The 24,964-nt window shown below is 37.7% G+C and overlaps 2 protein-coding genes and 1 long non-coding RNA gene across 7 annotated transcripts; 2 read left to right on the top strand and 1 right to left on the bottom strand.

The window, feature by feature from the left end:
- Nucleotides 1-219: 219 nt before the first annotated feature.
- On the top strand, nucleotides 220-7,428 carry LOC131302746 (uncharacterized). 4 transcript variants are annotated; one of them, XM_058329556.1, is made up of 5 exons: nucleotides 220-501; nucleotides 1,385-1,582; nucleotides 4,360-4,584; nucleotides 4,739-4,791; nucleotides 4,877-7,428. In XM_058329556.1, the coding sequence occupies exons 1-5, from the start codon at nucleotides 471-473 to the stop codon at nucleotides 4,877-4,879; spliced, it is 510 nt and encodes a 169-aa protein (XP_058185539.1). In that variant the 5' UTR covers nucleotides 220-470; the 3' UTR covers nucleotides 4,880-7,428. The 4 variants fall into 4 exon arrangements, 2 of the variants coding, with proteins under 2 accessions (XP_058185539.1, XP_058185537.1); XR_009191895.1 differs by lacking the exon at nucleotides 220-501 and having other exon boundaries at nucleotides 1,281-1,582; nucleotides 4,877-4,966; nucleotides 6,679-7,428; XM_058329554.1 differs by lacking the exon at nucleotides 220-501 and having other exon boundaries at nucleotides 684-1,582.
- Nucleotides 7,429-18,105: 10,677 nt separating this feature from the next.
- LOC131302745 (WAT1-related protein At5g40230-like) lies at nucleotides 18,106-22,364 on the bottom strand. Of its 2 annotated transcripts, XM_058329552.1 has the most exons (7): nucleotides 22,066-22,364; nucleotides 21,891-21,956; nucleotides 21,567-21,680; nucleotides 19,939-20,176; nucleotides 19,401-19,559; nucleotides 19,117-19,265; nucleotides 18,106-18,476 (listed from the first exon to the last, which is right to left on the bottom strand). In XM_058329552.1, exons 1-7 carry the CDS (start codon nucleotides 22,272-22,274, stop codon nucleotides 18,341-18,343), a joined length of 1,071 nt encoding a protein of 356 aa, XP_058185535.1. In that variant the 5' UTR covers nucleotides 22,275-22,364; the 3' UTR covers nucleotides 18,106-18,340. The 2 variants fall into 2 exon arrangements, with proteins under 2 accessions (XP_058185535.1, XP_058185536.1); XM_058329553.1 differs by lacking the exon at nucleotides 19,401-19,559 and having other exon boundaries at nucleotides 22,066-22,352.
- A 331-nt stretch (nucleotides 22,365-22,695) lies between these two features.
- On the top strand, nucleotides 22,696-24,415 carry LOC131304084 (uncharacterized). The gene is made up of 2 exons (XR_009192301.1): nucleotides 22,696-23,109; nucleotides 23,471-24,415. It is a non-coding gene; the product is annotated as an uncharacterized LOC131304084 (long non-coding RNA).
- The last annotated feature ends 549 nt before the right edge of the window (nucleotides 24,416-24,964 follow it).

Genomic DNA, 24,964 nt, shown 5'->3' with positions numbered 1-24,964 from the left:
TTCTTGTTTTGGTGTGTCGGGAATCCCAAAACAGTTGTGCAGTTGCTGTACAGATTATTGGTGTTTTTTTTTTTATCAACTACAGTTGGTGTTTTTTTTTTACGAACAAATCCAGTTTGCCATATCTTTGAACCAGCTCTACCTTCAATGCTGAACTGTCATAGGAGACAAACTAATTACAAGAGTATTGAATTTGATTTTGCTCTGATTTCAAATCGATACGCACAGAATAATCAACAACATGCCATCCTTCCTTTGTCTGGTTTTCAGGTAAGGCTTTTGCTCTTCTTGAAAGCAACACACGACTGGTACACAATTTCATCTCCCTGACCATGCACTGCAACTGCAACAATCACTCACTCATTCTCTGCAACGGGCAAGAAACACCCTCTTCAACGGGCATGATTCTCGTGCCTCGCACGAGGCCGGACCTATATTTAAAAATATTCAATGTGTGACATCGGACAGTTATGTGTTCGTGCATTGCTAATTTGCTATTTAGTAAGTTATGTCTACTTAATGTAAAAAAATACTAGCACATCACCATAGGCAAATGATTATTGTCACGATAAGTAATATTCTTTTTGATAACTCAGGTGGCCAGGTCAATTTACGCGCACCTTAACTAAATTTGAGGGATCAGTCCCACCGCGGCACCACCCACTTACGAGGCATACACAATAGGCAATGTTTGCTCTTAACATAGATCAATACATTTGTTGAGATATACTACCATTAAATAACAATAGTAAAAGATCTGAGGAGGCTAGGCTGCCTAGGCACCCCAATTTCAATTATTCTTATAGGTGATCAATCCGTCAAGTGAAAGTGAAACTGTTAACTTGGATCATACTCTATGCATTCATATATATGCTGCGTATGCTTTACTTCATTCTCCTCCTTCCTATTGCCACAAGACTCACCTTTTACTGACATCAAAACCGACACACTGAAACAGGGTTTGATTTGATCTATATATATCATAAAAAATGCTACGCCCACCGCTCAACTTTCATTGTTCTTCCCACCGCTCTCAATTTTACCGTCAAAAATTATACGGTCCAGATTTTAACAAACTCTTTCAGGGAAGAGTTAAAAAATCGGGACTATTATTTGCCAAGACGGACGATATAAATGTTGAACGGTGAATATTAAGCAATGGAGGTAGTCTTGCTTATATATCATCTGCTATGAACCCTATGCTTTTGTTTCATAGTATTCCCTTGCCTTCTCACGTTTCCAACCGTTATATAAAAAGAGGCAGTTTTTCGGATGTCCTAAATTCAATTTGGACGAATTTACCCTTTAATTTGGCCCATTTAACGGATTGCCCAGGGTATGGGGGTAGTTGGGTCATTTCATTGCCGCTTGTGCCTGTGTACAGGTGTCGCTGTTTGGCCTTCCCGCGGGATTCGTGATGAATTCGGTGCGTCCATTTGGGCTGCTTCTTTTACAGCTTTTCTCTCTCGCCTCCCTCTCTGTTTTGTCTCTGTTTGCTGGCTCTCTGCTCCTCCTCCGATCAACAACTGCTACATCGCATCGCCACACGGATTCTCTACTCCATCAACGGCATCACCATCAGGTATTTGTCTTTCTTCCTCTCTCTTCTCCCGTTTTATCTATTTTTTTTCTTTCCCCTTTTTTCGCTTGTCTCCGGGCTCCTCCCCTGTCCCTGTGCCTTTTGTTTCTTCCCTCTCCTTGTGCCTTTCGTTTTTTCATTTGGTTTTTGTGGGACAGCTGGAGAGAGAAAGAGAGGGGTTTTGGGGCGATTTGATTTGGGATTTTGTTTTGTGCTACTCTTTTTACCGCAGGCTGGTTTTCGTTTTCCCGTAAGTTTTGGGTTTGAGCTGTGTATGTGAGATTATGTTAGAGTTTTGGGTTGTGGATTTTGGGTTTTTTTGCTGTGGATTTGCTTTTTGTGGCTGCTTCTGTTGCGTCCAGTGGGATTTGCTAGGTTAGGTTTAGCTTGGATTTGTGGCTATGGTTGTTGCTTTGTTGTTGCTGGGTTGGGTTTAGCACAGGTGTGTTTTCGTTTTCCCGAAAGTTTTAGGTTTGAGCTGTGTACGTGAACTTATGTTAAAGTTTTGGGTTGTGGATTTTGGGTTTTTTTGCCATTGATTTGTTAGTCGACATCATCTGCTCTTGAGTGCTGTTGGTTTTGGGTTTAGTCATTGATTTCCTAATTAGTATGTTTGTCACCGATTATTTGGCTTTTGGTCATGTGTTGATGATAGTGGTATGTTCAAGAGGTATTAAGAACACGTGGTCTTTTTGGACTATGTAATATAATATATGGATTTACAGTTTATATGGCTAATTGGAAAATTGAAATCAAGCTTGGGGTTTAGCAGATATAGCAAAGAACAAAATATAAAGACATGTGTATTGATGTTGAATGGTGTTGGAATCTGGTTAAGATAATTCATGAGCAAGTGAGCAAAAGTAACATTAGAATTTGATCAGATGCCATTTCACTTTTTAAAGCCCAGTTTAGGTTTGTGTGTATTTCGTTATGCTATATCTTTTGTCTGGTTGTCTGTATCCAACCGTTATAATAAAAGAAACAGTTTTTCAGATGCCCAATTTTCGATTTCGGACACATTTATCCCCCCGATTGAAATCCCTTTAGTTGTGGGTTTGAGGCTATTTCTGACTTTTCGTTTGGCAGCCAGATACGCGGCTCCTGTTGTCCCATGTCCCTCACTTCTTCCCGTGTTTGTTCCCACCCTTCCTTTTCTTGGTTTGCTTTTCGCATAACTGCTGCAAAGAGAGAGAGAGAGACAGACAGAGAGAGAGAGAGAGAGAGAGAGAGAGAGGGCGATTTGCTGGATTCCGTGTGTGTGGTAGTGTTTTCTCTTGGTGGCCGAGAGGTTAGTGCCCAGGGTTGGTTTTGCTGTTTTGGTTTTCTTTTCTCATGCTCTTTTTTATGCTTTGTGCCTTGTCCGGGCTGGGCTTGGTTTTGTTGTTTCGATTTCCTTATCTCGTGCTTCTCTTTATGCTCTGTGGTTTGTCCGGTGGGCTTGTTTGGGGGAGGTGTCTATTGCTGTTGGTTTTTGGATTTGCGCTTGGGAACTTAGGGTTTTGGGCCTCGGTTTCTTTTTTTTTTTGAGATGCAGAGTTCAACAATCCATATATACTGAGTAAAGAAGATTGCAAATACTAATTAGATCTTTGTGTGAATTAACTGAGTACATAACCAGACAGAAGGGTTTGGGTTGAAATTGGGGCTTCTTACTTGGTTTTGTTGTTGAAATTGGGGATTCTTGCTTGGTTTTTGGGTTCGTGCTTGCGAACTTTGGGTTTTGGCCCTTATTATTATTTTTTTTTTAAGATACTGAGTTCAACAATGCATAAAAGCCGAATAAAAAAATCACAAATAATAATTAGATCTTTATATAAGTACGTAACCAGAAACAAGGGTTTGCGTCGAAATTAGGGCTCATTGCATGCAGCTTCGAAACAAGGGTTTTGGGCCTTGGTCATGCATATTGTTTAGCGTTCTGCATTTTTTCAGTTCACATTGCTAAATTTGTGCTCTTTTGTGGATGGACAAAGAGATTGAGTCATTAGTTTACCTATTATTTGTGTGTGCCTCTGTATGAATGTTTGTTGTCTGCTAACTTAGTTTGTGTTTGTTTGATTTTGGGTGCTCTCACATTAAAAAAATTAAACCAGTATGTCATGGGTAGAGAAAATGCTTTTGTTTGTAGTGTTTAACCAGAAACAAGGATTTCAGTTGAAATTAGGGCTTCTTACTTGCACCTTCGAAAGATCTACAGAGAGAGAGAGAGAGTGCTATTGTTTTGGTCCATTGGTCATGCATGTTCTTTAGTGTTCTGCATTTTTTCAGTTCATTGCTGAATTTGTGCTCTTTTGTGGATGGATAAAGGGATTGAGTTATTGGTTTACCTTTTGTTTGTGTGTGCCTCTGTGTCTATGTTTATTGTCTGCTAACTCAGTTTGTGTTTGTTCAATTTTGTAGAGAGAGAGAGAGAGTGCTATTGCTAAATTTTTTCGGTTCATTGCTGAATTGTGCTCTTTTGTGGATGGATAAAGGCATTGAGTTATTGGTTTGCCTTTGGTTTGTGTGTGCCTCTGTGTCTATGTTTGTTGTCTGCTCACTCAGTTTGTGTTTGTTCAATTTTGGGTGCTCTTGCATTAAAAAAATTTAGCCACTGTGTCATAGGTAAAGAAAATGCTTTTGTTTATGGCCTTGCTTTGAACTTTTAGCTTGCATTTTTTGAGTTTTCGTTTGTAGCTAATTTTGAGTTTTGGATTTTTATGTTAGAATGGTCATGCATGCGCCATTTGTTCGGTGGGACATAATTAGCCATGGTGTTAATGGTTTTGCAAGGGCAGGTGTGTATTATTTGCAAACTGCTCAGGGAGAAAAGGTGATTTGTGCTATTGCCATTCCTGGTGAGGGAAATCACATGACGCATAGGCCCTGCGATACTTTTCTTGAGGAGGAGTACCATGGTGTGTCGCCCTCAACCTGCACTTTGGAATGGAATTTTAAGTTCCAATTAGCTGCATGGCTGGATGGCATTGTGTACTATTCCTTCTTGCAGTGTAGCGAAGAAGGTGCGTGTGCAGGCTCCTTTGGTTCGTTCAAATAGTGATCACATGTGCATTTTTTAAAATTTCAAGCCTTTTGTTATGCATTTGCGCTCCGTATTCATTCCTTCTTGCATTTCCTCTATTCGATATTGTTGGGTCTTTATGCTTTCTTGTGTAGGTGTAGGCAGCTGCTGGCTTTTGGCGCATGCCAGTCCTGTTAATGTTGTGCAGGTTTGTCTTGCTATTGTTTGTTCCTAGCATATCTTGCATATGTGCATTTCTGGACTGATTAGTTATGGCTGGGTTTTGTTTGCAGTGATTGCCACAGGGGCTTCGGCGATACTTCCTGCCTGCTGGTTCAGCAACATGGATTTTGATTGCTGGATATAGGATCTGGCCAGTAAAGGTTGTGAATCAGCAATTTTCTGATGGTTGGGATGAATTCCGTGATATTTTGGTCTTTCTTTTTTCCTGTCTTCCTTCGGGCTGGAGATAAAAAATTTGAATAAAGACGAAAAAATACGTTACCTAACTTTTCAATCCAAACCGACCTGAGAAGTAGCAACTACGTGCCATTATAGTATATTGCACTAAAGAACGATTGCCAGCTTCGGTAATTCATCCATCAAGGTTAAAATTCGTACTTCTCATGGCAATAATTTGGTCAATAATCTCTTCTCTTTTTTTTTCCTTTTTTTTGAACCGAGTCAAAGAATCTCTTGAGCCCTCAATTGGACACACGAATATGACCGGATTACGTTAAGGAATATGAAAAATTCTGCCAACACACTTAAAACCACCACCTTGAGCTTGTTAGAGACCTTCCGACAAACAAGCATGAAAGGAAAAAAGGAAAAAATAGTCCTACTTGCAATTTTAACCCATATATTTTAAGTAATAGCATATTTACTCTCGCGCGTATCTGAAACATATCCGAGCATGTCCAACACATATCAGATATGTATCCAAAGTGTATCCGAAAGTATTTGAAACGTATCGGGATACCCAAAAATAATTCTAAAAGCAGGATACTTTAAAAAGCGTATTAGATACATATCTGCAAAATATCCGAAAGTATCAGTATTCAATACGGATACGATACTTGATATGGAGGCCAAATAGAGTATCCATGCTTCATAAAATTTAATTTCCCAACATTTGAGCTTGCTAAGTGAAATTCATTATTAATCCAGCTAATCATACCCATGAAGAATTTTACTAAGAAGTTTGGATTTTATAAAGAGACTTCATTACAGAGCATTACTATGTTAAAAAAGAGTGGGGAAAAGCATAATTTTCATAGATCCACCTGCTTCAATATCATTTGAGAAGGCTTTTTAGAAAAGATTGGGTCTGGGTCTTCTAGGTGGGGCTGTGGTGGGGGTCTTGAGTCTTGGGCTTTAGGTGTTATCCTCTTTTCTCCCTTTGCTTTGTTTGGATTGATTTTGGAGTTAGGGGTCTAGGTTAGCTCTCTTGTTTGGGTTGGCGTGTGTCTGGATGGTGGGGTTGGTGTTCTTATTTTTGGTCCTTTCTTTGTTGTTGCTGGGTTGAGTGTGAGGTGGTGTTTGTCCCCTATTGTGTGTTACAGTCTTTTTCTTTTGTGGTTTTTCCTTTTTTGGAGTCTATAGTGTCTTCTTGTCTGCTCTCATCCTAACTCTCGGAGGGCTGTGCTGCAATCTTTGTAACTTTTAAGTGTTGCTGCTCCAATATTGGTGTTGTGGTATGCTCCCTTGATGCTGTTTCTGATGTGGTTGTTGAATGACTTGTTCTTTGTTCTTGCAACTCCAACTCTTGGAGGGCTAACAGTCATATGGATTCTTTGGGCTACACCTACTGCTGGTCCTTTTGTACCTATTGAGCGGGTGTGGTATTTTCCTATTTTCAACTCCCAACTTTGGGGAGGTCTAAGAGGCGTACTGGATGTCAGTCCTCTTCTCAAATCCTAGATGTTATGGAGGGCTAATGAGGTCAATGAAAGTTGAAATTTATGGACAAGAAGTCACGAAGATGTTGTGTGAAAATTCAATACTCTTTCAGCTCCACAGCTTTGGAGGGCTAAAGAGTATCAGTCAAGTGTGGGCCTTACCTGAATTGAGGCAAAGCTGTTATTTCCTGCAGGTGGTGATTCGTGAAGAATTTCAGAATTTCGGTATCTCAACTATCCAAATGCTTATTATATTCACGTGTGTGCCATTATCTCTTTACAACTCCCAACCGTGGGGAGGGCTAAAAGATAGTTGGATTACTATTGGCTTTCTAAGCATGTTTTATTGTCCAACTGTTGATGCTCCTATTGATATTGGCCATTGTTGTATAACAAGTTGAACTATTGCTGCAATGTTGATGTTTCTTGCTGGAAATCAGGTTGTTGGGTTCCATGATTTAATGGGAATGCTTTCTCCTTTTTTTTGCTAAGCACTTTTACTCCTTCTGTTACTAATGGAACTGAGTTGAATAAGGACCTGATTTATACTGAACTCTTGCTGAAGATTCCTTTCGTTGAATTCATGATATTTAGGTGTGTTCTATGTCTCTCTTTCCAACTCCCAAACGTGGGGAGGGCTAACAAATGCTGGGCAAATGACATTATGAGTTATGTCTATTTACACGCCAAATGCTGATCCTCCAATTGTTGTTAGACATGGCTGAATAATGAGCTGAACTATTACTGCATTATTGATGAATTCTGCTGTAAATCAATTTGCTGGGGTTTCATGATTTAATGGGATCACTTTTGTTGTATTTGATGCTGATGGAATTATGCTGGATGAAGAGATGAGCTCTACTAAAGTCCTATGTAAGATCATTTTATTGAGTTCATGATCTAATGAGGCTGCTCCTGAAATGTTATAGTCTGACCGTTGGAAACCATTCAATTTCCATTGAATGTAATTTATTTTCTTTTCTTTTCCTTCCCTTCATGCCTATATAGTACCTCTTTCTTGGTGGTCTATATTTAGTCTCTCCTCGATGTACCTTTTGTCGAGTTATTAATAAAATTTTGTTGCCTATAAAAAAAATCTCGTAACATAATAGATATTATAGCAAATCTTTTGATGTGCATAATTTGCAACAATGTCTATTATCCTAGCTCACTTATCTCCTTTTAAAAATGGAAATTTTGTATTCACCAATCCAGATTTCCAAATCATTGCCTACCATTTTGTATTCACTCTTCTCCCAACCATTGCCATTTCCTCGACTGCAAAGCTAATTCTTCATTTCCCAAACTGATCACGAGCATCCAAATGGCAATTCTCTATCACCTCAAGTTTATTTTTCCACCTTCATCATAAAAAACAACATTAATCTTTACCCTAAAACAAAATAGTAAATCCTCTTCAACGAGCACATAATTTTCGTGCTTTGCACGTGGCCGAACCTAGTATTTCTAAAAGGATGAGAAAATGGTACCGCTAAGCGGCATACATGTGGGGCAAATTCAAAGGGCATCAGCCATCATACCAAGCACTCACACTGGTGGCGAGAATTAAACCCTCGCCTTTCATGTGAAAGAACTAAGGAAGTGTCGTTGGGCTACATGTCCATTGGCGACTTTCGCTTGTTAAAGATGGTGACTTTTGATAGTAAGTAATTGCGTGCTAAAGAGTGGAAAATTTGTCAAACTTTATAGTTCAAAATAAGATTCTTTGGGCGGTTTATCGTTATTCGTTAACCAGTCATGTTTTGTGCTGCTCTTTCTTTCATCTATCTATTGGGGAAAAACTCACGACAGTCTCAACACACAAGAAGAGAAACAATCCAATTAGGTGGCAATTCATTTCTTCTTTGATTCAGAGTTGTCTAGAGAGAGAGAGGATCAATTTTTATTTTTCAACCACTCAAAATTTCAAACTTGACTCTTGTTCGGTTCGGACAAAATTGAAGCCAAACTCCTTTTTCCTTCCTTGACTCTTGTTCGGTTCGGATAAAATTGAAGCCGAACTCTTTTTTCCTTCCTTGACTCTTGTTCGGTTCGGACAAAATTGAAGCCGAACGCTTTTTTCCTTCTTCCACGAACGTAATTATGAAGTAAAATAAGACACTACGTGATAAGTCTAAGGCACACATAACAGAAAAATGATAAGCAAAACATTACATCAAAAACAGGGGTCTCCATCTTTCGATTATCCTCCTCTTCTTCTTCTTCTTCTTTTTTTATCATGATGATTATCCTTCTTTTCGTTATCCAATTCCAAGCACGTCAACCTCAATTATTGCTATTAAATAATATACTCTTTTCATTGGACGGTTTTGGCTATTGGGTCATAAGTTTCCTTTCATCTTCTACTTTACGAAGAGATGAAGATGGGATCATTTGAACCTGATTCAAACACATTCAGCAAAAGGTAAATGGGTTTCTCATTTATATCTGATCCATGTCATTTTTTTTGCATAGTCTAAACTCTCGATGTGCTCTACAAGGATAACGGTCCCGAATTGGCTGGATTGGACCCGTCTAGTTTTCCCAGAAACCGGAGAGTAGCCACTTGCAAGAAGGAAAACTCTAAGGCTCCATTTGTTTCAATGTAAAATGTTTTACAATGTAAAATATTTTTTCAGAAAACAAACTTCAAATTTTTATTTTTTGGTGTTTGGTTGGCACTTGAAAATATTTTCAGAAATCAACAAAATAGTATAGAGAGAGGGCGAGGGACTTAAACGGTTGAGAGATCTGAGAATATTGGAATTGAACGTGGGTCAGGACTGACGATCAAGGAAACTAAGCAGTGAGAATTGCAGTAGAAGGTAGTAGGTTCATTTCGAAAAATAACTTACGAAAAATTTAAGAATAAGTCATTTTCATTCAATTGATGAAAAATATTTTACATGTAAAATATTTTCTTAATTTTTTACACAATCAAACACCGAAAAATAGGTAAAATATTTTATCGAAAAATATTTTACGCCAAAACAAACGGAGCCTAAGTCTTTTTTTTCCTCACCAAACCACTCCATCCTAATGAATTGTTAATGCGAAAGAAGAGTACTTGTCAATTTCATTTTCCTGTGGTGAATTTGCTCTGAAGACAAACAAAGTCAAACATGTTCTCAATCATGCATGGGGGAAGCATCAGTTGGCTTTCTCAACCGAATTAGATTCCTTTTCGGGTACAAGGGAGTAGTCATGTCCAAAAAGCTTGAAGTTATTGATCAGTACTTTCGAAAAATTCATTAGTCATATAAATCATTCCTTAAAAAAATCAAGTCAATAGTACATTATTGATAGTTATACTTTCTTATCAAATTTGTCTCCGAAAAATAAGAAATTTTTCAGTGCTGGGTGGGTATCATGTGATGTCCGTTCGACAAATTCAAGCCATTCAATGCAATTTTGGACGGCTTGGATTTAGAGAGAGAAAGAGGAGGGGTGAGAGGAGAGAAAATGTTTTAATTTGAACCATCCAAAAGTGTATCAAACGGTTCGGAAGTGCCGAGCGGACACCACGTGAGACATATCCACTCGGCACCGAAAAATTCTCCCAAAAACTGAACGGCGACGATGGCTCTAAAAACTTAACTTTGAAGATAAATTTATCAATAACGCGGTTATCGATGTCCAACTTTTTGATATTTTGTAGACGTAACTGTCTGAATAGTAATAATCTTGAGATGGAGGTGGGGTCTCTTTGGGCCAGCTGCCCCAAATCTATTAGTGCATAGGAGGATTACATTGTTTTTGGCGTGTGCCATTCCCATGCCTTTCGGCTGTCACAATGCTCCGAGTTGCGTTGCGTACGAGACTATGAGCATGAGCACTTTTCATCACTCAATAATGGAGTGATTCCTATTCCTCTCTCTCTCTCTCTCTTCAAATTCTTCCAAGAAAAATGGCTTTCTTTCTCTTTAAGAGCATCTTTTAACAGTCTCAAGTTATTTCTAAGCAAATTGTCTAGAAATTTAGCTAGCCACCAAATGATTGAGGTACCCAACAACTAAGGCAATTGGGCTATGCAAAGGAAATAAATCCCAAAATCCAGTCTCCCAAAATCACCGAAAAACCCATCGATAAATTCATTCCACCCATCGGAAAACCCAAAGATTTAAGCAATCACTAAACAATATCTCTCTCTCTCGGAAAACCCAGTTGATAACCATCTCCCAAATCAAACCTCAATCTATGTACAAACTGAAAACCACCTTCCAGAAAACCATATTCTCTACCACAAAATTGAAAACCACAAATCGATAGCACAAATCAACAAAATAATTGATAACCAACAACCCACAAATTGAAAATGACAGCGAAACCCACAAACCCATACAAACAATTTTGCCGCAACTGCCGCCGTCGAGTTGTTTGTTTCCGCCACCGTCGAGTTCAATTTGGCCGCCATCATTTCCGTGGAGTTTAATTTTTCCGTCGCCGATCTCGTTTCTGCCATTGTTGTCGTGCAGTCCGGCTCTGAAAGTTGCAAGATTCAAAGTGGGAAAGAGAAAAATAACCGAAGCGAAGGAGCCGTACCTCACTCATACCAGCGAGGTACTATAGCAAACAACCAATTCCCTTCCAAAAGGACCAAAACTACTTATTTGAGTACTCCATATATTGAAGTAGTTCCAATGGTACATTCGCTTTCTCCATAATAACAGAAAAATGATAAGCAAAGCATTACATCAAAAACAGGTTATGGTATTGTGGTTAGGGATTTCAGAGGCTTTTTTGTAGCTGCGTCTATGGGAGTTTCATAGTGGTGTGCCAGTTTATCCGTTGCTGAAGCTTTAGCAATTCGACAAGGTGTCTTGCTGGGCTTAAAACTCGATTTGGGGTCTGTTCTAGTGGAAAGTGATGCTCAACTGTTAGTGAAGATGCTTAACGGCCAGGTTGCGACCAATCAAGAGATATAAGTGATTTTTCATGACATTCAAGTATTGAGTAGAAATTTTCAGTGTCGCAGTTTTTCTTTTGTTCGTAGGATTGGTAATAATGTTGCTCATGTGTTGGCAGGCAAGGGTTTAGGTGGTTTGGGGTATAGTCTATGGACGGAAGTCCCACCGTTGTGGTTACTTGGTCCCCTTTCTAGGGACGAGTCTCCCGATTGATGTATCGTTTTGATTTATTAATAACATCTGTTATCATTGTGGCAAAAAAAAAAAAAAAACCCTACCAACAACTTATTCACTATTGAAAAATAACTTTACATTTCTCAACTGTAACAACCCACATCAGCTGACCTGCTAACCATTCGCCTAACCACGTGGCTCAAAAGGGTTAACCTCAAGTTAATAGTAGTCGGTCGACATTACATTATATTCCACGGATTTTGTAACTCCCCGATATGGGATGTTACATCAACAATTTATTCATTACCGGAAACACCTAACAACTTCTCAACCATAAATAAAAATTTACAATTTTTTTCACTACCGAAAACACCCCCTAAGTATATACTCCGTATATTTTGTATTACGGAAACGGGAAACGTTTAAATTTTTCCAGTTAGTTTAAAATACAATTTCTTACCATTTGGGCATGAATGTCAAATCTCAGTGTCCTATATTCCTTTCTTTTGTTTCTTTGTCTTCTTCATATGAATGATGGAAACAAAGAAGAAGTAATTTTCAATCATGGTAGTCCGACCAACTGCAGTTAAAGATGGTGACCTTTGATAGTATAATTGAGTGGTCAAGACTATCTAAAAGAAGGGAAAACGTAAAGGAAGAAAACTTGTCAAGGACCAATAAGAAACTTTGGGCGGTTTGTCGTACCTTCTTGTTCATTTCAACCACTCAAAATTTCAAAAACCCAATCTTTGATTCAAATAGAATATTTGACCCCCAGTTAAAAGGGCCGAAGGGTAGAGACGACTTTGGACCTCCGGGGGCACGTGTTCGATTGCCAGATTATTTTGAAAAAAGATTGAAAAGGGGAGAAATTGAGTTTTAGAATAGGGAGAACATGTGCGATCCCGAACTAGTAATAGAGTGGATATAGTAGAAGGAACCGTCGCGATACGCTTCTCAAACTTGACTCTTGTTCGGTTCGGACAAAATTGAAGCCGAACTCTTTTTTACTTCTTCCGTGAACATAATTATGGAGGAAAATAAGACATCACGTGATGGTGCAGGTACCCCAAGAGCACTTAATAAATTTCCGTTGGCTTAGTCATAGCTTCCACCATAACGGAGAAGCCTATGGCACACACCTCAAAAAGTTTTGGCAACAAAAAATTTGGTTACTCAAAATATGAGTAACTTACGCCAAAAAAATGCGCAACTAACCAAAAATTTGTAACAATTTTAGGATGTATTGTACACCTCTATTCGTAACTTTAACCACAAAAAAAAAAAAAAAAATCCTCAACTGATATGCGTAACTAATGAGCAAAACAATATGCATACCATCCTATCGAAAGGACCAAAACTACTTATTTGAGTACTCCATATATTGGAGTGGTTCCAATGGTACATTCACTTTCTCATGATAACAGAAAAATGATAAGCAAAACATTACTTCAAAAACAGGGGCCTCCATCTTTCGATTATTCTTCCTTTCATTATCCAATTCCAAGCACATCAACCTCAATTATTGCTGCGGATCAAAAAAAAAAAAAACCCTCAATTATTGCTATTAAATAATATACTCTTTTCATTGGACGGTTTTTCGATGTTTGGTCATAAGCATCCTTTATTTGCGGATACTAAGGTAATATAAACGGTTCCGCTAACCACCGCACTATGTCCATTACGAAAGGAAAAACTTCTCTTGATTCCGTGCACAATCACTTTTTAGTACTTTTGTACTGACTGTGCAAGTACTTTCTCAGACCTTAGCAATGGTCATTATTGTCCCAACTCTGCTGTAGACTTTCTGCTCTACATATGACAATACTAACCCTCATAAGTCATAAGTAAAGATCCTTTTCCAGCAAACATACGGACGGCTGTGGGAAAAAATAATCCCGTTTCAGAATTAAATATAAATATTTATTTTTAAACGAGTGTTTATTTATAATTTTTAAATTAAAAAATAATAGACTTATTAAAATTTAAAAATATGTAATATAGATCTTATTTGAAATATCTCATTAGATTTCAATGAGATCTTTTAAACGATCCAAAAAAAATTTAAAAATTATTTTCATAATTCTATTATTTTTAAACTTAAAAATTAAAAATAATTACGTGCTTTTTAAAAAAAAATTCTGAAACGGGCTGCATTTAACAATTACACTCCTTCTATTCCTTTAGCTCTCTCTCTCTCTCTCTCTCTCTCTCTCTCTCTCGTATTTAGGGCCGGCTTGGATGCAGGTAAAAAATTGGGCATAAAAAATATGAAGGGGATAAAATAGTAGAGGTATTAATTTTAATGAGTTGGCCCACATCGATTTTGATGTTTATGGAGGGGGATAAAATAATATGTGATTTGGATGAGGTATTAAATATAGGGATAAAATTTGACTCTGTGTGGATGATTTATAGAATGGGAGGATAAGACGGGGTAGATGATGAAAAAAATTATCAAATGACTATCAAAATGGAATGGAGGGTGAATAAAAAATGACACGTTCCATCGATGTGTTCCTTTTGTTTTACTGTCTAAAAAGTATCAAAAGTCTAATTGTACAAATTTTGTGTATAGATCACGTTGTGGGGCCACTCGGGATTCCACACCAACATCCAAGTTATTCATTAAATTTAAATTACTTTTTTGAATTCGTAATGTTACGCGAAAAATCAACTCAATCCGATATCCATAGGGAGCTCGATTCAATTGTCTAATTTTTCATTCAAATTTCAGGATCTTGAAAAGTTATCGAATACCTACAAGTATCGAATTTAGCTGATTTTTTTTTTGTAAAAGCCTTCGAAAAAGTTTCTAAATTTAATGAACAGCTTAAATTATTTATGACTTTCGGAGTTAGCCCCACAAAATCTGTACAACTAGCGGCTCTCAAAAAGTTTCACTAGTTGTTGAAAACAGAAAGTCTATGGGTACAGAATTTTGGTACAGATTTTGTACATAGATTTTTTGTGGGGCCGACTACGGGTCCCACACAAATGATCCGAGCCGTTCACTAAATGTAAAACATTTTTTCAAGAGCTCTTACAAAAATTCAGCTCAATCTGATACTTATAGATATTCGATCTAATCATTTAATTTTTTATTTAGATTTCAGGATATGAAAAAGTTAGATGATTGGATCGAATATCTATAAGTATCAGATTGAATTGAATTTTTGCGAGAGCTTTTGAAAAAATATTTTACATTTAGTGAACGGCTCAAATCATTTGTGTGGAACCCGTAGTAGGCCCCACGAAAAATCTATGTACAAAATTCTGTACCAAAATTCTGTACCAAAGACTTTCTGTTGTTGAAAAGAATTGAAAAGAACACACACAGTGCTCCACATAGGGTTATTTTTGTAAATTGCATAAAAGCATTAACTGTGTTAGAGGTGATGGACGGTGATGGTCGTTACTCGTTGCATTGGAAAAAGGTAATATACCACAGTAAATGACGCGCGCGTGCTCCACACATTTTGAAGTGCGCAAAAATTGGTTCGGATAACTAGTTATCAAAAACACATTTACGCATCTTGTGTTTCTTTAAATGGGAAGGACAAATAAAATTGCAAAAACATTTTAAGTTCTCAAAACTGACTTTAGAGGACCCAATTTCTAATCTTATAGACATATACTGTTTTCGACTTTTTACCCAAAATAAAAACTCAAAAAATTAAAGTAAGAATTTGAAAGTCAAGAGCATCTCCAACCGATGCTCAAAATTTTAGGCATAAAGTTATGTTGTATAGTATTTGTCAATCCCAATCCATCCCCATTTTTCCGAATGGTACTTGAGAGAGAGAGAGAAATTGTACATTCGCTTTTTCCATAATAACAGGAAAATGATAAGCAAAACATTACATCAAAAACAGGGGCCTCCATCTTTCGATTATCTTTCTTTTTCTTTTTTATTCATGATTATGTTTCTTTCCTTTATAATTGTGGATGCTACGGGTATCCTCAAAAAAAGTGCTCTGACAAATACGGAATTAAAAAGAAAAAAGGAAAAAAAGAGAGGGTGATTTCCTACCCCAAAAAAGTTGTTTTATCTTCCTTCACATTTACGCATTTTGATGTGTGCATAAACTGATCTGCATTTTTGGTTCTATCAAAAACACATTTATGCATCTTGTTTTTCTTTGAATGGGAAGGAAGAATAAAATTGCAAATAAGTTCTCAAATTTGACTTTAGAGGCTCAATTTCTAATTATCTTATAGACATTTACGGTTTTCAACTTTTTACCCAAAATAAAAACTCACAAAACTAAAGTAAGAATTTGAAAGTTAAGAGCATCTCCAATCGATGCTCAAAATTTTAGGCATAAAGTTATCTGAAGGTTGTATGGTAGTAATTCTCAACCCCAACCCATCCCCATTTTTCCGAATGGTACTTTTGAGAGAGAGGGGGGACCTGTTTTGTACGTTGCCACAGCTGGCAGCTAATCGACGTTGCCGGAGCTTTGTTCGATCTGAGTTTCGCCTGAGCTTGGTTCTCTAGAGCTGGCCGACCTTTTCCTAGTTTTGCTCGATCGGAATTTCGCCCGAGCTTAATTCGCTGGAGCTTACCAGTTTTGTAGTACATTGTTGGAGTTTTGTATCAAAGTTTCGTATAGTTTTGTTCAATCAATTCATATATCTCTTATTTACACATACGACAATCAATCAATATTTAAAAAATGATCAAATTTAGGATAAATTTGTGTCTTGTCATTGAAGATGCTCGTACCCAAACTGAATTTTTATCCAAAAATTGGCCGAGGGCCGGAGATGCTCTCAGAGTCTCAATGGTACAAACCGATACACTTTTTAAACTTAGTGGGCTTATGTTGTAATTACCCAATTCAATTCACGCTTTGAAGTTTACATTACAGACCCAACGAACGTCTCTTGTGCTTCTTCCTCCTTTGAGCCCTAAATCGAGAGGCATTCAATCGGCCGGGTCACTTTTTGATTAGTCTTCATCGTCCTCTGCAAGCGGCCTTATCGCAGATTCTTGTGGTGCACGGCCGCGTGTTGCTCTGGGACATTCCAACCCCACACATTCTCGTGGGTTTCACGACTAAATGCATAGACCCCACAAAAATACGTGATGCTGAGTGATTCAGAGTACCATGTGGTGTCTACGCTCGCCGCTCGGGGACTATAGAATGATTAGTCCTCGTTCTTCAACTCCCTACCGAACAAAAAATATATCTAATGCACTTTGTAGATTAGTCTTGAGAGAGCATATTTTATTTTTTATGTATAAAAATCTGCATTTTGGATCAATTTCTGAATGTGAGTTCTAAGGTTTCGCTTGCAATGTATTGGTTTATGGCGCATGTTATGAGGTGAACTCAAGGATTATAGAGTGGGCTCATAGTATGGAGCTCCCTAAACCGAAGGCAATGGTGGATATAGAATCAATTTGTGGTATGAGAATCAGGGGCTCTTGTAACGGGTTTTTGCGCTTTTAAATGCTGGCAACGAGTTGTTCTTCTGGAATCCAATGACCCGATGCTCCAAGAAAGTTCTTTCCCATGAGCGATTGATCGATTCCTACTCCGATGATACTATTTCTGGACTTTTGTTAGGACTCGTCCTCGGATGATTACAAGGCAGTAATGGCGGCTACGGATCACGGTGGCGAGTTTTACACTGACAAAATTGTCATGGCTGGTAGCTTTAAAGATAAAATTTGGACAGAAATTTGTTTCTCCCATGTAAAAAGTGGAGTCGGGGCCTACAGTGAGCGGACGCCTGCATTGGTTGGTTAGTGGAAGTGCTCGCAAAGAAGATAAGTTCGACAGCAGTTGATTATTTATTTTGATCCACAGACCAATGAATTTGCGGAGGTGCCGATGCCACAATGCGAGAGGGGAACGAACGCAAAGAATCTAGTAGTACTTGGTTTAGGAATCTTGGATGGATGCCTTTCCTTTACTCTCTGCAGAATGGGACCAATTGATCCTTAGAGTACTACTAGATTCTTTGCGTTCATTCCCCTCTCGGGCATCGGCACCTCCGCAAAATCTAGTGTCCGATTTGGGTCGGGAAAGGAATCTAGTGTCCGCTTTTCCAGGATTGCCCTCTAAGGATCAATTGGTCCCATTGTGTTGTACAAGGAAAGGGCTGTTTTTGCTGCCTTCTTTTTTTGGTTCCAGATTTTAAGTGGGCTTTCGCATATGAGATTTGGAATAGAGGTGTTCTTCTCACCACTTCATGACTCTCTCTCTCTCTCTCTCTCTCTCTCTGGTTTCAATTTGTTGTGCATTGAAACTGACATATTAGATTTGGAAGAGGTTTTAACGCGGCGCGCCTACCAATCAAGTGAGCTTCTAACGCCGCGCACCTACCAATAACCCCAAAAGAAGAGTATACAGAATTACAAATAATGAAGAGACCAACAGAGAAAAAGATCGAACGACCCAAATGAGAGGGAGGCAACCAAATTACCCGATTTCCTGCAAACATACGTTACCTGGAACGAGGGACTTATTATGGAGTCAATTGGAACATGTCGATGGATCGCATAACCATTTACATCGAAACAGGTAGTGAACACAAATACGTTGGGCATACATTTTCGAAAAAACTCTGTACACCTTTCCATGTTCCTCTATTATCCGTCTCCACTCGAGCAAGGCTATATATACCATTGGCCTTTTTCGGCGGACGAATCATCAATTACATACAAATCATCAATTACATACAAATCATCAAACTACGCGCAAGCAGTGACACAAATGGGTGACAGAGAGCAGATTTCCATCTTGAGTTACACCACATAGTATTATTTCAACAAAGGGACACTTTCTGGGCGTGGGGATTCCAAGCTACAAGCTCCAGAGTCCTCAATCATGTCTTCTTTTACCTTTCCCCACATCACAACGTAAAAGCCGACAGATATTGCTATTGCTCCTATGACGCTGCGAGAAATTCAGAAGATCAAAAGGATCATGATATTAGTAACCACGAAACAATCAAGGCCAACAGCCGCAGAACAATTTTGTTTGGTTGTAATTATCAGAAAATCAACTCTGGATCACTTTTTCAAAAAAATGTTTGCAAAAAACAGAAAACAGCAATTGCTGTTGTATCGTATGCATTTTCTGCAAAGGAACTGGCTCCTCTCCACTTTTGCAAGACAGTAGACCGGTCCAATTTTTGCTTTTTGGGATGCTAATCGGAAATCATTTTGAACTGAATGGGTTTCATTCAACTGTGTCAATCTATTTTTCTCAAGATAAGTATGTTCTAAAAAGACTAAAATCATGCTGATTGAATAATGATCAAAATGATTTTTGGCATGATAATGATACGTCTTCTCGACGAGCTCTATAAAATCAACAATTTTGATCATAAAAGTGATCACAAAATGGACGCCAAAAAACTACAGCTAGACCAGTCCAATTTTTATTGCCAAAAATGAATGAAGATTTTCGGTTTTAAGGATCCCAGAAATGAGTTCTTTGTTAAACACATGGCCAAAAAAATGTCATCAAACTGCAACAAAAAAAATGTCAAGAATCAGCAAAACAAATATTTTTGCAGGAGTATATTATTTACCATCCGAGGTAGAGAGAATCGCCAAGGTAAATGACACCCATAACAGCTGCGATAGCGATTGACAAAGGCCTAAACGATGCGACATAAACAGGCCCCTTGACGCGCAATCCCCATATATGGACAACAATGCCCGATGCACCAATTACACCCTGGAAAAACAGCATAAATCACTCCACACATCCACGATTCAAATAAAGTCACACTTCAAGCAAAGTTTTGGACTTGATTTACCCCCAAAAAAAGGTCTTTTAACTATTTACATTGAAAATTCAAGGGGATCTTACCGCATATAAAACAGCAACCAATGAAATATCAGCTCTTAATTCCCATTTGTGTGAGTTGGGTTCCAAGAACAAGCACACAGGTGCAGATATAAGAGTTAGGCATACGTTGTAGACGAAAACTAAAACAAACTCTGCCGGATACTTCCTTGCTGTTTGTGCCTGGCAAGGTTGAGAAAAGATCTTTCAATGATGTTTAGTATCCGGAAAGAAAAAACTGATCGACAAATAAATTGGTACACTGGAATTCAAAATCAAGTTAACTAAAGAGAAGTTATTCAATCACAGGTCAATTGGTATTCGATAGACTCATAGACATAATTTTTACAAATGACTGATACTCCTGATGAGTTATTAAAAAGAAAAAAGACTGATTCTGCTCAACAGCACCGGATTTGTTTTCTTTTTGAAACTCATATTCTCAAACATTCTGCAAACTAATACAGTTAAAACTAGTAACAAATGGAAAGGAAGCGTACTTTTACTTGAGAAATATTCACCCAAGTATCAAAAGAAGCAAAAGAAAGATATTTGGAATTACCTGAAAAATGTACCAAACAGCGACTAAGGAATAATCAACTGCGAGGAGGAAGCCACCAAGGACCCAACCCGATTGTGGTGAGCCGATCGTAGTTTGGTTGGGTAACAAGGACGGTGATGATGGAGTTATAAGTGGTGGGCCGGCATACAAAACCACAATGAGTGCGCCTGATATTGAGACGATGGTGCCTATCATTTTAGCCTGAGTGCTTGCACTTCGTATCGATATGTTCTCCATCCTAATAGTATTTTAAACCAACAACAACAAAAACAAAAACAAAACAAAAAAAACAAAAAAAACAAAAAAGAGGTTAAAAATTAGTACACCAAAGAATTTTTTGAAAAAACGAACCAAAGAGTCGGATAAGTTTCATAATCCTCCAGTTTAGTCCTGTTTTGGGTTGTTTTGGGCTCATTCCGGGCCCACAACAATAATCAAAACGGTTCATATGTTGAATATCGCAAAAAAGTATGTTCTTGATCAAAATTATTTTCATTAGACACTTATAGCTATGTTAATAATTCACGGTGCAGGACAAAATGGACAGTGAAAGTTTGGAGGGTTCATTTTATCTTCTTTCAACAAATGTAAACTATTGGTATCTGATCAAGGTTAATTTCTTACGTCAAACACACTTTTTTGCAAGATTTAAAATATGAACTGTTTTGGTCATTGATGTGGGTCCAAAATAAGCCCAAAAGCGTCAAAACTGGACCAAAATGGAGGATTATAAATTGGACCCCAGGGGTTTCGCACCAAGGCTTGGGGCTTGGGGTTTGCTCATTTCTAAGGTCTCATGTTCGAAACCTCTCAGGTGCTATCAACTCTTTTCGGGTCAATCCATATAGATATTTGCTCTTACTTTAATTGGGACCCTACAAGTGGGCGGTGACCGGTGAGATTGGTCCCTCAAAATTAGTAGAGGTGATCCAGATTAAAAAAGAAAGGAAAAAAAAAATATTAAGTGGAAGAAACTTGTCAATTACGTGATTTCAATTACTAAAAAAATAAGTCATCACAAAAAATAAAAATAGGAGGATTTTTCATTCTTCTTTATTTTTGAAGGGGAATTTGCATATGCATTTCATTTGGAAAAAAAAAACATTATCGGCTACCGAAAAAGAACGAGATACATTGGGTTTGGATTGAAAAGTCAAAGCAACTTATTTTTTGGTCTTTAGTTGAATTTTTTCTGCATTTGTTTGTTTTGCGTCAAACTTTTGTGACTTATTGATTCGTCTCGACGAGAGAAAACAAAAAAGTATCGAAACTCATAATTTTTTGAATAAAAACAAAAAATAAGTAAAAAAAAAACTTTTTCACTTATTTTTGTTTTCTTAAAAAAATTATGAGTTTTGATCAAAATTTTATACTTTTCCGATTCCTTTCGTCGAAACGAATTAATATCGTCGAAACGAATCAATAAGCCACAAAAGTTTAACACAAAATTAACAAATGCAAATCTTTTAGAATAAAGATAAAAAAATAGGTTAACTATTTGACTTTTAAAGCCAAATCCATACCATCCGTCCAAGAAAAAATTTACTATTATTTTTGAAATTTCAAGATGTACAAATAAATACATAAATTCAATCAAAAAAGTAAAACAGAGGAAATGAAGAAAGAACCTGAAAAGGATGGCGAGGGCAAAAGTAAAAGCTGGCGTGAGATTGCTGATGGCGGAACCAAGAGTTGGATCGCTGATGTCAATACCTTTGTACCCAAGCATCTGGGATGTAAACCTGTCCTTCCCAAAAAAAAATTCCAAAAAATAAAACAATCACAATTTACAGAAAAATTAAATTGAATTTCCTGAAATTGGATCCGTTTAATTCTACTCGATACCCACAAATTTCTGGGACTAATCAAAGCATAGGCTGAACTATAACCATGATTCTAGTTAATACCCAGAAATTTATGGGTTTAATCAAAGCATAATTTATAATCTGTACCCGAGAAGTGCTAGGCCAAAAATTCTTCCGAAGATGTTGAGGCTGAATGGGGGCAAATCAGTTTTTCTGCGCAGGAATCAGAAAATTAAGTCTTTTTCGTATATGGGTAACCAAATCAGTACTTTATTTGTGGAGAGAGAGAGAGAGAGAGAGAGAGAGAGAGAGAGGGAGGGACCTGTGAAAGAGGAAGGCCATGGGCATGAAGAAGAGAGAGGAAACGGCATAAGAGTAGAACATGAAGACCAAATAACTCAACCCTTTTTTGGTGGCTGATTTGAAGATTATGTTTGTGCCTACGTTTGTGATTTCAACTATTACCATTACAAGAAACGGCACCACTTCTCTCTCCAAATACTCTCCCTTCACCTTCGTCTTCATCGTCATCTCTCTCTCTCTCTCTCTCTCTCTCTATACTTTTGGGCTTCACTGGCTCTCTCTCTTTATAGAATATGTTATAGTGGATATGATGGGGCTGCGTGATACCTTCCAGTAAGGTTAGAGCAAATCCGATGGTGGGATGTGCTGCGTGATACCTACAAGTACGGTTAGAGAAAATCCAACGGTGGGACGAAAAATGAGGAAATGAATAATTACTTTAATTTGAATAAATGATTTAAAATTAGTTAGATGGATAACTGGATTCCTCCGTCTCTTTGGTGGGATTAAAAATAAAAGAAATAGTAGTTATTTTAGTTTTAAAAAGTGATTAAAAATTAGTTCACCTAAATTAATTCAACTACTAATTCATTAATAAAAAGTTACTCCATTTTGTTAATCATTATGTTTAAGAGCAAAACAAATACTCCACTTACAACTACAAAAAAAAATTAATTAAAGAGAAAACCCCACCGGAAAACAAATTTATTTTCGGTGTGTAGATTCAAGTACCCAACCCCTCTTTTCTCTCTCTCTCTCTCTCTCTCTCTCACTCACAGAACACCCCACCACGCCAAAACCCTCCCCTCTTTCCAGATCCAGACCACCGATCAGCTCTCTCTCTCTCTCTCTCTCTCTCTCTCTCTCGAACACACACGCACCCGTTGAAAACCCCTCTCTCCTCTCTCGATCTCACCCCCAACCGTGAAACCCCCTCTTTCCGTCGAATCTCTGACGAGTTTGTTGCCGGCATGTTCAAGCTTCAAGTTTCAAGCCGGCTGATTTTGAGATTCCCAGTTTCCAGCAAGTTACAAGCTTTTCCGGTCATTTTCAGGCGACTTAGGTATACTCCGGCCGTCCATTTTTTTGATAAATTAATTGTTTTGCTGAGCTGTCTAAAAATGAAAAGATGCATATACGGATAGATATATCCATCCTCGTATACATCAAAGCTATTTTCCATCTTCTTTTCCATCCCTCGTTGGAGACCCAATTTTTCATTAGCTATAACAATTCCCCATTGGTCTTAGGCCTACTGTTTTTTTTCCTATTTTAAAGCGCAACGAGGAAAATCTGAAAAATCAGTACTAGTAAATGAAACTTTAGGACACTTTTTTATCTCACTACATATTTTGAACAATAAACTGAATAAACAATAAACTGAATACACCGACACTGACCCCAGATTTGACATATTTTGACAGGTGTTAGTCCGATGCTTACAACGTGTTGGGCTTGCTAAGCCTGGTTCCCGCAGATGTGCTTGTTAATTTGGTCGATTTCTAGATAGGGGGTATTACGGATTTATGGTAATCGGTAAATAGGTCAGTAGTGGATGAAGACGGCATAGGAGCCGGGCTAGGAGGAAGTGGACCTTCCACCTTTACCCCTATTCAACTCCTCACTGTCGAATCCAATTCATAGACCGCCCGAGCCCAACCCTAATTGGACACAACTTTTTTTTTTTTGATAAGCAAATTTTTTTTTATTAATCTTCGAATATAAAAATTACAAAGATTAAAAAGACAATGATAAATGAAAATTAATGCTGTTGATTTTATCACTCTTTTTTTTGTTAACATCACTCTTCTAAGTGTAAAAATACACTTGCAAGAGAGTTGCGTTAACAAAAAAAAAAATAGTGGCAAAATCATTTCTCAAAATTAATTGGACACTGCTTTACCCGAACACCAAAGTCCTATATTTCCCCTTCCCAACCACCTTAGCCTAGCCCAACTGTATTTCACTCGATCTACATTACAGTTATCAGAACCCAAGTTTATCATAATCTCCTTGTCAAAATACGCGCAAGCTGGTTTGAAACACCTACATTACACCAAAAAAAAAAAAAGAGTTTACCATAATCTTGGAGAAAAAGGGAACGCTTTGCTCCATATTAATTGTCGCCTGTAAAGGAGGGGTAATCTGGCTTATTTTTGGCACGTTGAATTACTTTTTCTTTAAATTTTTTTTTTGATACTCTTTTCTTTAATTGTAATGCTTATTTTTTCTTGTTATGAAACTTCCATATTTTAAAAGTTGGTGCGGACCCATGCTATATAGGATAACATATATATATAATCCAAGAGCAATTGTGCTCCAATCCACTTGTACAATATTAATTTAATTATGTGAATTATGCGTTCTTATTGATGGTGTCCAGAAATGTTTCGTTCACCAAACTCCAATGGATTTGGCGTAGTAGGCATGAGAAAACAAAGCTTGTCCATAAGAAGCCGCTAGTTCGAATTACACGAAGGCCAAACATTCAAACTTTAGAGCCACTCGAAATTTATCCGGTTGTTAATTTTAAGGTCTCAAAATTAGTCGAGATAAGCGCAAGTAGGCCTGGATATTCTGTTATAAAAAAAATATTCGTCCACCAAACGTGGGGTGTTTTTTCTTATGTTTTACGAGTACTCTGATTTATCAGAACTTCTATCAGTGTTTAGTAGTTGTGTGGACAGCGATATTAAAGAAAGAACCAGTCAACCCACATAGACAAAAGTGCACAGATTTTTTTGTGGGACCCACCATGAGTCCCACACAAATTATCCGAGCCATTCATTAAATGTAAAACACTTTTTCAAGGGTCTCTGTGAAAAATTAACTCAATCTGATACCTATAAGTTCTCGACCCAATCATCTAACTATTCATTAAGATTTCAAGAAAATGAAAAGTTAAATAATTGAATCGA

This window comes from Rhododendron vialii, chromosome 10a, assembly GCF_030253575.1.
Source record: "Rhododendron vialii isolate Sample 1 chromosome 10a, ASM3025357v1".
NCBI lineage: Eukaryota > Viridiplantae > Streptophyta > Magnoliopsida > Ericales > Ericaceae > Rhododendron > Rhododendron vialii.
This window is presented reverse-complemented; position numbering and strand designations above follow the sequence as displayed.

What these genes read in the sequence shown, in the direction of transcription:
- LOC131302746 (XM_058329554.1), top strand. Translation starts at nt 1,339, where the DNA reads ATGGGGGTAGTTGGGTCATTTCATTGCCGCTTGTGCCTGTGTACAGGT. An exon ending in ATCAACGGCATCACCATCAG is followed by an intron (nt 1,583 to 4,359) that starts GTATTTGTCTTT and finishes TTGCAAGGGCAG; the next exon opens with GTGTGTATTATTTGCAAACT. An exon ending in CTTGCAGTGTAGCGAAGAAG is followed by an intron (nt 4,585 to 4,738) that starts GTGCGTGTGCAG and finishes TTTCTTGTGTAG; the next exon opens with GTGTAGGCAGCTGCTGGCTT.
- LOC131302745 (XM_058329552.1), bottom strand. Translation starts at nt 22,274, where the DNA reads ATGACGATGAAGACGAAGGTGAAGGGAGAGTATTTGGAGAGAGAAGTG. An exon ending in TTTGGCCTAGCACTTCTCGG is followed by an intron (nt 21,681 to 21,890) that starts GTACAGATTATA and finishes TGGGAAGGACAG; the next exon opens with GTTTACATCCCAGATGCTTG. An exon ending in CTGTTTGGTACATTTTTCAG is followed by an intron (nt 19,560 to 19,938) that starts GTAATTCCAAAT and finishes CAACCTTGCCAG; the next exon opens with GCACAAACAGCAAGGAAGTA.